Raw genomic sequence first — 12352 nt, forward strand, 5'->3', positions numbered from 1 at the left:
CAAGATGAGTGACTGCCCGGTAAAGGGCTTCAGAGATTGGAAGCACTATCGAAAATATGCTGCAAGCAACAGACGGAAAAAATATGACGGTCCAATAGACAGAGCTAGAGGGGAAGACAAAGAGGAAGAAGAAGAGGAGGAGGAGAAGCTTTTTTCGGAAGTTGAAGAGGAAGAAGAAGAAGAAGAAACGAAGGGTGGTGTTTTCTTTAAAGGTAAAATATGTAAGTTATTTTTACATTTGTATATTTCATTGGGATCTGTGCATAATCCGTTTCGATCTCTCTCTCGCCGCCCCCACCCCCTCCCCCCAAGGTATGGATAAGATGGTTATTATCAACCATCTCGACAAGCTTTTCGCTGCCACCATTGGCAACAAGCTCGGAGTTCTGCACCTTGCTGCTAAGATCTTGGTTCTTGCTGGCAAGGCCCAACAAGAGGAATTTGGTGTCGGTGCTAAGTTGTGCGTCTCTTTTGCCGGGGAGCTCCTCCAAAATGCTGAGGACCTCATCCGAATGGGTCTGGACCCCAGCACTATTTACGCCATTAACAAGGTTTCCTTCCCCTGCCGCCATTTTTGTTTTTGACTCTTTACTGCATTCTGCACTTTTTTTTTCTTTCTTTTTTTTAATTCGCTGAGTGAAACCAATTACCATCCTGTTTCAGACAATCCAAGTTCTAGAGGAATTGGTTGAACCAGGTTTGGATACTACTCAAGTTATTTTTCGCATGAAAGCTGCTGTTGCTAGCAAACATTTTGGTCAAGAGGATATTTTATGCCGTATTGTTGCTCAGGTAAATATTGCTAACTCTGCTGTTGTTAGTGCCTCGGTTGCGATTCTTCCTTTGTCATGAATTGTGTGATGTATTTGCAACACAGGCATTCATCCAAGTTTGCTCAAAGAACCCGGCGAACTTTAATGTGGACAATGTCAGAGTGGCAAAACTCTTGGGTGGTCGTCTGCGCGATAGTATAATAATCCGAGGTATGGTATTGAAAAATGATGCTGTGGGAAGTATAAAGAGGATGAAGAAGGCAAAGGTAAGCACTCCTGAGCATGCTTCTGGTAGTTTGTATGCTATTAGCCAGTTATTTACTTCTTAGGATTTATTCTTTTTAACTTTTTTTGTTTTTGCGTTGAAGTGAATCTTTTTCCCTTCACGTGTTATCTTGATCTATTTGTTGACGCTGTTGAAAAACTCTTTAGCATTATAGCTTTTAAACTACCAATGTTTTACGCATATAATATGATTACTGGTTGTGCTTTGAAACACTTCACTATGTTTCCTGTGCAATTTAATTTAAATCAATGTAACACATTTTAAGGTTGATAGAGTAGCATTCCAACCTTTTTTCCCTCTGTGTGTCTTGTATGCTTCTGCATAAAAGGACATCATTTTTTATTCGAATCTTTGTCCAATTTTTTAATGATCTCCCTCAATGAAGTAGGGTTCTAGCACATACTAATTCTTCAGTCCTGGAAATATGCTATTTTTTTAAAATTCTATCTTCATTTGTATTACCACTTGTTGATTAAAATGGAAGTAGTCTCACATGTTTAATGCCTCTGCTACATGAGTTTAATCAAATTCTACGAAAGATGTGTTGGGTTATTCAGTCTGCTCTGAACAGCACATGTTTTCTATTAACTGTGAAAACTTCCAAAATTTCTGGTCGTGCTTGTTTTTAAGAGGTTTCAGATCATGGCAAATTGTTTTATGCTTCTCATGATGAAAGTTAGGAAGGACACTACTCTTGTTGATTTATCTATGATTGATATTCATTCTTTATCAGGAGCATTAAAACTTTGCAATCATTCCTGCAAGTTGCTATGTTTGCTGGAGGTGTTGATACAACCGCCACAGAAACAAAAGGAACTGTCTTAATCCACAGAGCTCAACAGGTATTAAGGGGGGCTTCTAGTCCTTTAGATCCTTGTTCGTAAAGACCTAAACTTGGTTTTTCAAAGACTAAACCCGTTTTCACATGGTATTTATAGTGTTCATCTATTTTGTTTGCTTTTGTGGAATTCTAGAGCATTTAGTAATCTATTATGTGTTAATGCGCTCTCGTCTCAGAGTCTGGTAATTGTTAATCTGTTCTGCTTTTGCAACTTGAAAATTATGCCAAGATTGGAGCAGCTAAGGTTGGGGAACTCATAAAAGCAATTGCAGGATCTGGTGCAAAGGTTATTGTTAGTGGAGCAGCTATTGGAGAGATGGCACTACATTTTTGTGAACGTTACAAGTAAGCCATTTTCTCTGCCTATTGCTTTTTTTTTTTCCCCTTTATGTCTACAGAGAAATGAGAAGTCGAGTGCCTTTTCATTTCTGCTAACCTAGCCCATTGAAGGAATGGCTTAATCTCCTAGTACAAAGAGAGTTCTAATTTGCCTTCGTATCTCAGTATGAGGTTTTTATACAGTAAGAGAGAGGTAAGAATATCATGTTCTTATGGGAATGAGGTAGGGCCTGAAAATATTAGGACATTCTGCATAGTAGACTACTGAAAGAACGTGTGTATTGGTCACTTGTTTCGACTACTTTACATCTGCTTGAATTTCTTGGGAAACTCGAATAGGCAATTAATCAGCTTGAAACGCGATTACTTTCCTTTAGCTTTGTGTCATTTTGCGTTCCCTTACTCACCTTGGATACACTGCAGAAATTTTCCTTTATTAAGCGTATTTCGTACAAGAGAAGATGTGTAAAATCTGCTTGTTCCTAACTTTTTCCATTATCTCTATTGTTTTCCATTTTTTTTTTTGTTTTGGGGGGGGTGGGGTGGGTTGTGGGTTGGTGTTTGGTGGGACACGGTAATCATATTTGGAGTCTTGGACGATTTTGCATTTTCCTTGACCTAGATCTTGAATTGCTATCATCATGGTTCATCTTTTCATATGCATGCACAATACTTGCATCTGGAATATCACGTCATTTTGCTTAATTGTCTACTTGCCTGTGAACCTATTATGTTGAACAACTGATTAGCCAGTACATATCCTTTACAGGCTCATGGTCCTAAAGATTTGCTCCAAATTTGAGCTTCAACGGTTTTGCCATACCACTGGTGCTGTTGCTCTTGTAAGCATCTTGCAGTCAGAGAGTATTAAGTTGTGAAACTTTTTTGTATTGTTTCTGATTTTTTTTGTCATCTCAATACAGTTGAAACTTAGTCCGCCAAATCCAGATGATCTTGGATATGTTGATTCCATTTCAGTGGATGAAATTGGTGGTGTTAAGGTATGATAAGACAGCCCGTGGCGCTGAACTCTCCAATATGTAGTTGTTTCAACTGCTTGTATATGATTTTTATGAATGATGAATAGGTTACAATTGTAAGAAATGAAGAAGGTGGAAATTCAGTATCCACAGTTGTTCTGCAAGGCAGCACTGATAGTATATTAGATGATCTTGAGAGAGCAGTTGATGATGGAGTTAATACATACAAGGTACCCTTTGCTGAATATAAAAGATATACACATGGAATGATGGGTTGTCTTCTAGATGCCTTTGCAAGTTGTTAACTATTTGCTTCTAGGTGATTTGCAAGTTTTTACTTGCAGTTGGGATCTAATACACTTTGCTATTTCCATCTATACCAGGCAATGTGCAGGGATAGTCAAATAGTACCCTGTGCTGCAGCTACTGAGATTGAATTAGCCAGAAGACTAAAGGAGTTTTCTTTCAAAGAAACTGGGTAATGCACTTTCTTGCAGCAAAGCATGTCTTGTTTTAGGTTATTGCAGTTGTGCTGAAGTGCAAGATATACCTTCACATGCTTGAGCAACTATTCTATCCATTTTGCAAGTGTATTTTTATAGTCCTTGTTTAGAGAAGTTTATGTGCATCTGCTTGTGGCTGCCAACTGTAACATACATCTTTCTACTATATACGTTTGTTTGATTATTTGCACGGGATAAGTTAAGGTTGAATAAATTATTGGACTTGCTTGTTTCTCATGCATTTTTTGGCTCAACTGCTGAATGATCCGGTTGAAGAGTTAGTGTTCTGGCTCTATATGATTGAACAGTGTGCTAATCTGAGTTAGAGGACCATTTTATTGACATTAACTTGATGACAAGTGCTGCATTCTATTTCTGAAAGTGTTTTTGTTGAATGTTTATGCAAATATTTACTGGCTTCTCATAGCCTTTGGCATACTGTGACTCGTCTATTGTTAGCTTGATTTCTTGTCAATTAGTAAACTGAATTGTAGATGATTTGTTTGGTTGAGGCTCAGATTTTTCCATTGCCTTGCAACTTAGATCAATATGCAATTTCCAAATTTGCTGAAAGTTTTGAAATGGTACCTAAAACCCTGGCTAAGAAAGCTGGGCTTAATGCTATGGAGATCATAGCATCTTTGTATGCTGAACCTGCATCTGGGAACACCGGTGTTGACATCGGTTTGGAGGAAGGCATCTGCAAAGATGTCTCCACAACCAGTGTATGGGACCTATATACCATAAAGTAAGCTTTTTTCTTATATTGCTGAAATCCACATTCAATTTTTTTTCTAGCATAGAAGGTTCAATTTTGAAGATTGAGAGCAATTTTTACTTTTAAAGTCATTCTTGGAGTAAGCATTAAACCCTGCTGGTAAAGGTTGTTCAGAAGATTGTTTAGCAATTTCTAGTGACCCGCATATGTCATGCATATTAAAGGCTACCACCTAACTAAATCTAGCTTTTGCGGAGCAACGTAAACAAAAGCTCAATGGAGATCCTGAGCTCTGTCGATCTTGATCATTGGATCCTCAAAATTAATCAAAAGATCCAAGCAGCCCAGTTGTGCATGAGCTTGTGAAAACGGGAGCTGATACTCAAGTGCTTGCCTGCTTGGGTTTTTTTCTACCCATGAAGGAGATCTTTTTTAGTTTACTCTCCCTGGGATTGATGCATTCTAGAATATTCTTCAGCAACTCGAGCTATTCTGAAATATCGAATTTAATGAAGTGTCAGATGGTTCTTAACTAGGGATTTGATTCAATTGACAAGTTTTTTGCTCTCAAATATGCTGCTGATGCTGTTTGTATTGTCCTGCGTGTAGACCGGGTAAGACATTCTTGGCATCTTTACTTTTCTTGTTTGTAATGCTGTTGTCATGATACTGGTAGTGAATTACCCATTTTTGTGGTTTATGCTGCATTTAGTTGACTTTTTTTTTAATATGAAAGAGTTTCACTTGGTGGTAGAGAATTCAATGTAGTTTATAGAGCAAATATGCAATAATTGGCAGGATTACTTGGTAATTGGTACGTAGGTGATGGCCATGGTTCTAGGTATAGGTTTTCAGTTGATCAAGTTATTCTGTGGGTTGTGTGATTGTCTTTTGAATGCACAGCCTAGAAGTTTCCCTTATTGGGGCTAAGTGAGGATATAGGTGAATTTGCAGAGACTTTCCAAGTGTGGAGATCTTAGATCTCCTAAGTGGATCAGAAGTCATGCATCATGACAGGATTTCTTGGACATGCTAAAAGCTCATACTATACCCTATCACTAGTTTCAAAAGAAGGCTTGGGTTAACCACAATATTTAAGTATAGTTTGAGATTCTTGTAGTTATTTTGCCTCAGTTTGGGACACTAAGGTCCCATAAGGAGGGTCTAAACGGTGCTGCTGTTGTTAATAATTGTGGATGCCTTTGCTGGAAATTTTGATCATAAATCTCATCTGACTTTTAGTAGGTGTAGTGCAATATTTTCAATTGCTTTGATATTGCTACAACCAGCAAAAGGAACAATATTTTCCATCAAAATCCACAGTAATGCATTTTGGTCTTAAACATGTGCATTTGTTCCACCCACAGAATGATGGAAATGGTTCTTCTCATGTTTCAACGTTAAGAAGTTTTCCTCATCTTTTACAATAATTGTGATTGTGTGCTGTATATTGGTTTCCCGATACAGATTATAATTGCAAAACCAGCTGGTGGTCTGAAATGAGATCCTCCTGTGGAGATGGATGGATGGATGATTGAGTGTTGAATATGAATGTAAGAGTGATTTAGATTTTGCTTCTAGTTTTCTGGGCCTCTAGTTTCCTGTGAATATGAAAAGAGATCCAACAACTGAAAGCCCATTGCCCATTGCAGTCGGCTCTCACATATGAAGTTGGTGCAAGGTTTTTGCCTGCAACAGATGAAACTTAGTAGTATTATAATTGGGCCTGTTTGGAAGTTGAATTTTTACTCAAGTTTGTTTTATACTAATTTTTTACCAACTTTAGCTACAGTACACACTTCAAAATACCCAAAACACACAAAAAAATTCTCCCCTTCCCCTTTTCTTCTTCTTCCTCCCACACCTGAACCTACCACCATCTCCGTCGCCGGCCACCACCTCCGCTGCCGGTACCCGTGTCAATCACCTCTTCCGGCGCCGACTACCCGAACCTAGTTCCAGTCAAAAAAGTTTCCTAATTTCGCCATTATCTCACTTAATATTGCTCCCAGGAAAACTCCAGACCACCCACCTATCAAAATTTCCCCAACAAATTGCCAACAGGAGGTGAGAACTGGCAAAAGCTTTTTTTTTTTTTTTGTGGAAAAAGAACTAACAAAAGCTCAAGTTGATTTATCTACCAAAAAAAGAAAGGGGATCTTCTGCAAAATTGTAGCCATCAAAATTCAAAACCAACAGCCCACCAGACATCCACCGCATCATCAGGCTTCCTAACTTTCCAACTTAGAATCTTCCCAGAAACGCAAATTTTGATCCGTACGGTGCCGATGAGATAATCTCCCCAGAAATTTTGATCCGCACGATGCCGATGAGATAATCTCTGATATAGCCGACGGGTGAGGGAGAGGGAGGGGTGGCGGGCAGGAGAGGGGGAGAGAAAACAAAGCAAAAAAGAAAGAAAGTTGCAGCAGTTTCAGGAGAGGAAACAGGGAGGAAGAAAAAGAAAAAAGAAAGAAAGACAAAAAAGAAAAAAGAAAAAAGAAAAAGAAAGACAAAAGGAAAAGGAAAAGGAAAAAAGTTTTTTCATCTTACAAAAAGTTTTTCTACAATTTTTACAGTGATCTATAGTAAAGTTTTACACAAACATCCAAAAAACTCACCTTCCAAACGAGGCCGTTTAGTACAAAACTAAGACAAAATGGATTTCGACAAAGATAAATAAATAATTAAAACAAAATGGATTGATATGTTTTTAACACTGAGAATAATCATTCATACACACCTTAGTTAGCTAGTCTAAATGTATAACAACAAATCATAGTTGCGGGATTACCGGCATCTGATTTTATAATTATGGGTTCTGCATTTTTGCCTAAAATTTGGAGAGAGAGAGGTTTGGTAGAGTACCTTGGGGTCTCCGCAAGTGAAGTAGCAATCAATTTGTCCCGGGTTTGCATTCTTGATGACCATAACTAGAAGTGACAAAATGGATATATAGTTGATAAATGGTTTTAGTTAAATAGATAATGGATCAAATTGATCCAATTCAATTAAAACTATTTAATAAATGGATCTAAATGGATGTCATTTAAATGGATAGTGTAAACTGATCCATCCATTTATCCATTTACTCTCCCAAATCCTAAATTTAAGATCCAAATGTTTTTTTTTCCAAAAAATACAGATCCCCAAAGTTCTATCCTTAAATCACCTAAAACCTTTTGGTAATAACAAATGCTTGTACTATACTCTATTTCAGTTCTTCATAAAATTAGTTTAGTTCCAAGAAAATTTAACTGCTGTGGTCAATTTAGACCTTTCATCATTACTTTAAGTATCATTTTGTAAAATAATGAACAATTAAGAACTTCGCTACATTTTTATAACTTTTGGGTGAATTGAATACGGATTTACAGTGAAAAGAAGTTTACGTTTCCAATTTTTTACACTCCTATTCAAGTGAGATGCCTTGAATAAAAGTGGAGTTCTAGTAAGAAATCTTATGTTATTTGACAAGTAAAATATTTTCATCACATGTGCACGTAATATCTAAAAATGTATGAAACTCCTTATTATATTATTGATATACAAGCTACATTATATTACTTAGTAAATTAGGTGCCTTTTTTTTTTTTGATAGTTGGGTTGGGTGATAAGGGGAGAGGGATTGTAAGTATGAGAATTTGGATTCAAAACCTTCAACTTATTAAAAAAAAAAGAAGGTGTCATTTACGTTTCTTAACCAATATTGCGGGGTACTCGTTAGAAAAATTATTTTTATAAATAAAAGAAATAAAAAAATGAAAAATTATTTTAACTGGACCCACCAAAACCCATCAACGGCCGTACGTTGCATCACATGTCGCTAAGTCACCTGATTGGATCTCCCCAAGAAGAAATATCATCTGATTGGAAGGTGCAACATTGTATAATCCCATCCTATTTCACCTTAACACAGCTCTTACCAAAATAAGTGGGTCTCTTTGGTAACTAGGCCCTTGTGGGGTTGCCATACCACATCGGTTCTGGGAGGTTGGGTTTGGATTTATAAGTCCCCAGGAGGATCTCAAGAGTTGCCGGCTTTTGAGGTTTCTTTTGGAAGTTACTGGCTTTTGAAGTTTCTTCTGGAAGTTAGGTTTATAAAAGCCGAATTTCTAACTTCTGTTAGAAAAGGTTAAGAGTGGTAACTGGGCCCACTAATGCTTGTTACACATACAAGTGTCACATGTCCAGTTAATAGACAGCATGAGCGATACGGTTAAACTCAGATTCACTCAACTAATGAAAACAGAAATAAGAAAATCCACCCAAAAAGATTTGTAAGCACTAATTAGCTCCTAGTCAATCCTATCTATGTTGACTGTTTTTTAAGTTAAATGGATGTATATAGATTACATGGATAATCCATTTAAATTCATCAATATAATTGGATTTAAATGGTTATCCATTTAAAACCATTGAATTTATATGGATCATCCAAATCCATTTAAAGTTGGTTTATATGGATGGATTGGTGGATATGAATCCATTTTGCCACTTCTACTTGCCTGTTAGTACCTTTTCTGCTTGATTGTGATGATTAATATAGACAAGCTACACAAGCATAAAGCAATACCGTATGTAAAGATATCTTGAGTCTATGGAATGACAATTTTGATGAAACTAACTAAAATAAAAATTTCACGTAGCCAGCAGGATGAATTCAAAATAAGTGCATGCAACCAGAAAATCAAAGAAAGAATACAATGTGCATGTAAATATAACTAATCCTGATGTTGATAATGTTGCCAAATCAGAAGCCAGTGCTTCTCTTCATGGGCAAAGACTGAACACAAAAATGCAATCTTAACTTGAAAATAGGATATCCTATTTTTCATCTAAAAGGCTGGCGTCCTCATGGCTCGTTTGTTGTTCGCTTCCTTCTTAAATTACCCATCTTGCACGGTTCTGTCTATATGCACATCATTTACCAATTAGTAAGCACGACCAATTGCTCTTAATCATTTGAAAATACTGAGCCAAATAAGATGCTTCTTGCTCCAAAGGACTCCCTATATGTCATCTCTATAATAGCTGCATAGATTTTGCTTGGCAAAAAGGCGGACAAAATTTTATTTTTGGTGCCCTACATGGAAAGAAGATGGGAGGAAGTCCCAACAAAGGACCTGCACTTGTTTGAAGGAGGGCCTCTGCCTATTGGGACAAGAGGTCATGGTGAAAATATCAATTGAAGTTGTGAATTCTCTTTGCAGACGTCAGAGTATTTGACAGCAGCATTGCTATCGTCATAGGTCCAACTCCGCCGGGAACAGGAGTGATAGCAGATGCAATTTGCCTAGCCTCATCATAACAAACATCACCAACTAGCCGATAGCCCCGAGGGCTTTCAGAATCCTGTCACAAAGGCACAACCAAAATTACCTCGTTATTAAAGCACGCAAACAAATTCAACACTGCAGCTTAGAGGTTTTAAGCAAACAAAACATTCAAGGGGCACTTGGAGCAGAGGAAGGGGGAGAAGGGATTGAGGCAGTGGAAGCGAAGTGCCCAATGACAAATGAAGATACCCCACCTCAACTGGATTTATCCCAACATCAATAATAACTGCACCAGGCTTTATCCAGCTACCCTTCACCATATTTGCTTGTCCTACAGCTGAGATGATAATATCAGCTTCTCTAGTAAACTCCTCAGGATTCTTTGTTCTAGAATGGACAACACTCACAGTTGCATCTTCCCTCTACCATCCCAAAGTACCAAGGGAAAACCAAAAATTAAAACAATTCAATCTATTAACAGGGAAAAAAAAAACAGTGATACGCTAGCTCGGAAGATTTTAATTGAAAGATTTCCAGCCAGCAATAATCTTACTTGTAGCAATAGAGCAGCAGGCATCCCAACAATATTACTCCGGCCAATAACAACTGCTCTCTTCCCTTTGATAACAACACCATATCTATGCAACAATTCTATGCATCCTTTAGGCGTGCAAGGCACAAATAGTGGTTCCCTATCTCGCATGGCAAGACGTCCAATGTTTAGTGGGTGGAATCCGTCCACATCTTTTTCAATGCAAACAGCATTTAATACATTCTGCTCGTTGATGTGCTGTACAAGATCCATGAAGACAGGAGTTAAAAGTGACCTCAAACAAGAACTTATAAGTTAACATTAGTAACTTCCGAGTCTCTTACTATAGAATCTTAAGTTGTCCTAAACCATTTTTATCAAGCAGTCAATCAATTTACAATTTACAGATAATGAAGGAAGCAGAGAATAAGTTCAATTTGCATTGAGCAATGAGAGACAAATATAGAAACACAAGATAATCATAATGGTAAACATGCATAGCTTTCTAGTCCTCACTCATCAAACGGAATAATTTTAATGGTCCCAAAATGTTATATTGAAGAAATGAAAGTCCAGGGAAAATTATAAAAGACACAATAAAGTATTAGCTACATTGTAATTCACAAACATCCATTAAAGAATAGTTCACTTCAGAGCAATGCTTCATTTACAAAAGAAATTAGCTCTACTTCAACTTGACTCAAGATAGCAGAGGAAACCATTGAAAATAGTTACATTTTTTTTTTCCTTATCATTTCAAGCACAAACCATACCATTATACAGGCAAAAAAAAAAAGTAGATTCAGGCATATTTTGCAACCGAATTTGATCCAAAAAGGACAAGAAATAATGATATTCAAAACCATACAGAAGGTAAAGGTAGCTGAACAAGGATGCCATGAACCGCAGGGTCATTATTAAAACTTGAAATATGCTTAAGCACTTCTTCTTCTGTCGCGTCTTTAGGCAAACACGCTTCAAAAGATTTAATTCCTGCGTCCTCACAAGCTTTCTTCTTGTTGCGAACATAAGTTGCTGAATCCTTCCTGTCCCCAACTAGGATCACTGCCAGCCCTGGAACGACGCCTAGTGCCTCCTTCATCTTAGATACTCCTGCTGCTACTTCCTCTCTGATTTCTTTAGCAACCCTTTTTCCATCAATAACTTTAGCAGAAGGTTCAGTAGCCATAGCAGCTGATTAACAAAATTCAAGAAACATTAGGAAAAAATAAAGCAAAAACCCGATGAAATTCAATGAAAAGACAAGAAACCCACAATCACAAAATGTTGAAGACGTGATTTTTTTGACCTAATTGTCAAATTTTATCTCAAGCTGCATGCATAATCAAGCAAAGACATAAACTTTGATTTTCAAAAACAAAAACGAAGCTTTATGAGCAATTCATACGAAGTTGAATTGTACCAGCAATGAACGAAGGAGGGCTGATAGTTTGAGCGAAGACAGTTGTGGGATTTTTGCACGGACGCAGATGGACATGACGGAGGGGGTTGAAGCGGCGGTGGAAGTGAAAAGCTCTGCATTTGGAGGAGGTGGTGGCGGTGGTCAATGGGAGGAGTCGAGGAGAGGAGGAGGAGGAGGAGGAGGTTGAGCAGCCGGAGAATACGAGTTTTGAAGTGGTAGACGACGTCGTCGTCATGGAGGAGGGCGATGCCATGAATGGCCGAAGCGATTGGAGCTGCCTGAGTATCAGCCCTATGCTTGCTGATGCTTTAATCCCGCCTTTGTTGCTTTTAGGGTTTAACGCCTTTGTAGCAGTGTAGAAAGTACAAGTTTTTACCACAACCGAATGAAATTTTACAGAGACAATTGAGAAAGTTTCTCACCCAAAAGGAAAAACATCTGCTTCTTTTCTTTGCTTCTAATTCTTTCTCGCCCAAAAGAAGATGGGTAAATTATTTTAGTAAATTTGTAGATTTAGCTGGATGGTAGATCATATACTTCGAAAATTTAGATGCTTTGTATGCACCTATGTATATATAAAAGTAGCTATTTTAATCATAGTGTTTCTCACTTTTATATAAGCATGTTTAATTTAAGAGAATTAATGAATTATGGATTACTTGGGTTTTATCCATACTG

General features: G+C 37.6%; 2 protein-coding genes across 3 annotated transcripts; one reads left to right on the forward strand and one right to left on the reverse strand.

The window, feature by feature from the left end:
* Positions 1-323: 323 nt before the first annotated feature.
* LOC113760337 (T-complex protein 1 subunit theta-like) lies at positions 324-3701 on the forward strand. The gene is made up of 9 exons (XM_027302890.1): positions 324-551; positions 664-792; positions 878-1071; positions 1793-1901; positions 2130-2245; positions 3009-3081; positions 3163-3240; positions 3327-3449; positions 3564-3701. Exons 1-9 carry the CDS (start codon positions 324-326, stop codon positions 3699-3701), a joined length of 1188 nt encoding a protein of 395 aa, XP_027158691.1.
* Positions 3702-9068: 5367 nt separating this feature from the next.
* LOC113762869 (bifunctional protein FolD 4, chloroplastic) lies at positions 9069-11985 on the reverse strand. 2 transcript variants are annotated; one of them, XM_027306490.1, is made up of 5 exons: positions 11675-11985; positions 11120-11445; positions 10273-10509; positions 9974-10141; positions 9069-9795 (listed from the first exon to the last, which is right to left on the reverse strand). In XM_027306490.1, exons 1-5 carry the CDS (start codon positions 11925-11927, stop codon positions 9625-9627), a joined length of 1155 nt encoding a protein of 384 aa, XP_027162291.1. In that variant the 5' UTR covers positions 11928-11985; the 3' UTR covers positions 9069-9624. The 2 variants fall into 2 exon arrangements, with proteins under 2 accessions (XP_027162291.1, XP_027162292.1); XM_027306491.1 differs by lacking the exon at positions 9974-10141.
* Between the last annotated feature and the right edge of the window lie 367 nt (positions 11986-12352).

The sequence above is a fragment of the Coffea eugenioides genome, chromosome 2 (assembly GCF_003713205.1).
Source record: "Coffea eugenioides isolate CCC68of chromosome 2, Ceug_1.0, whole genome shotgun sequence".
Classification (NCBI taxonomy): Eukaryota; Viridiplantae; Streptophyta; class Magnoliopsida; order Gentianales; family Rubiaceae; genus Coffea; species Coffea eugenioides.

What these genes read in the sequence shown, in the direction of transcription:
- LOC113762869 (XM_027306490.1), bottom strand. Translation starts at nt 11,927, where the DNA reads ATGGCATCGCCCTCCTCCATGACGACGACGTCGTCTACCACTTCAAAA. An exon ending in CCCTCCTTCGTTCATTGCTG is followed by an intron (nt 11,446 to 11,674) that starts GTACAATTCAAC and finishes TTTGTTAATCAG; the next exon opens with CTGCTATGGCTACTGAACCT. An exon ending in CTGCTGCTCTATTGCTACAA is followed by an intron (nt 10,142 to 10,272) that starts GTAAGATTATTG and finishes TTGGGATGGTAG; the next exon opens with AGGGAAGATGCAACTGTGAG.
- LOC113760337 (XM_027302890.1), top strand. Translation starts at nt 324, where the DNA reads ATGGTTATTATCAACCATCTCGACAAGCTTTTCGCTGCCACCATTGGC. An exon ending in TATGCCGTATTGTTGCTCAG is followed by an intron (nt 793 to 877) that starts GTAAATATTGCT and finishes TTTGCAACACAG; the next exon opens with GCATTCATCCAAGTTTGCTC. An exon ending in CCACTGGTGCTGTTGCTCTT is followed by an intron (nt 3,082 to 3,162) that starts GTAAGCATCTTG and finishes ATCTCAATACAG; the next exon opens with TTGAAACTTAGTCCGCCAAA.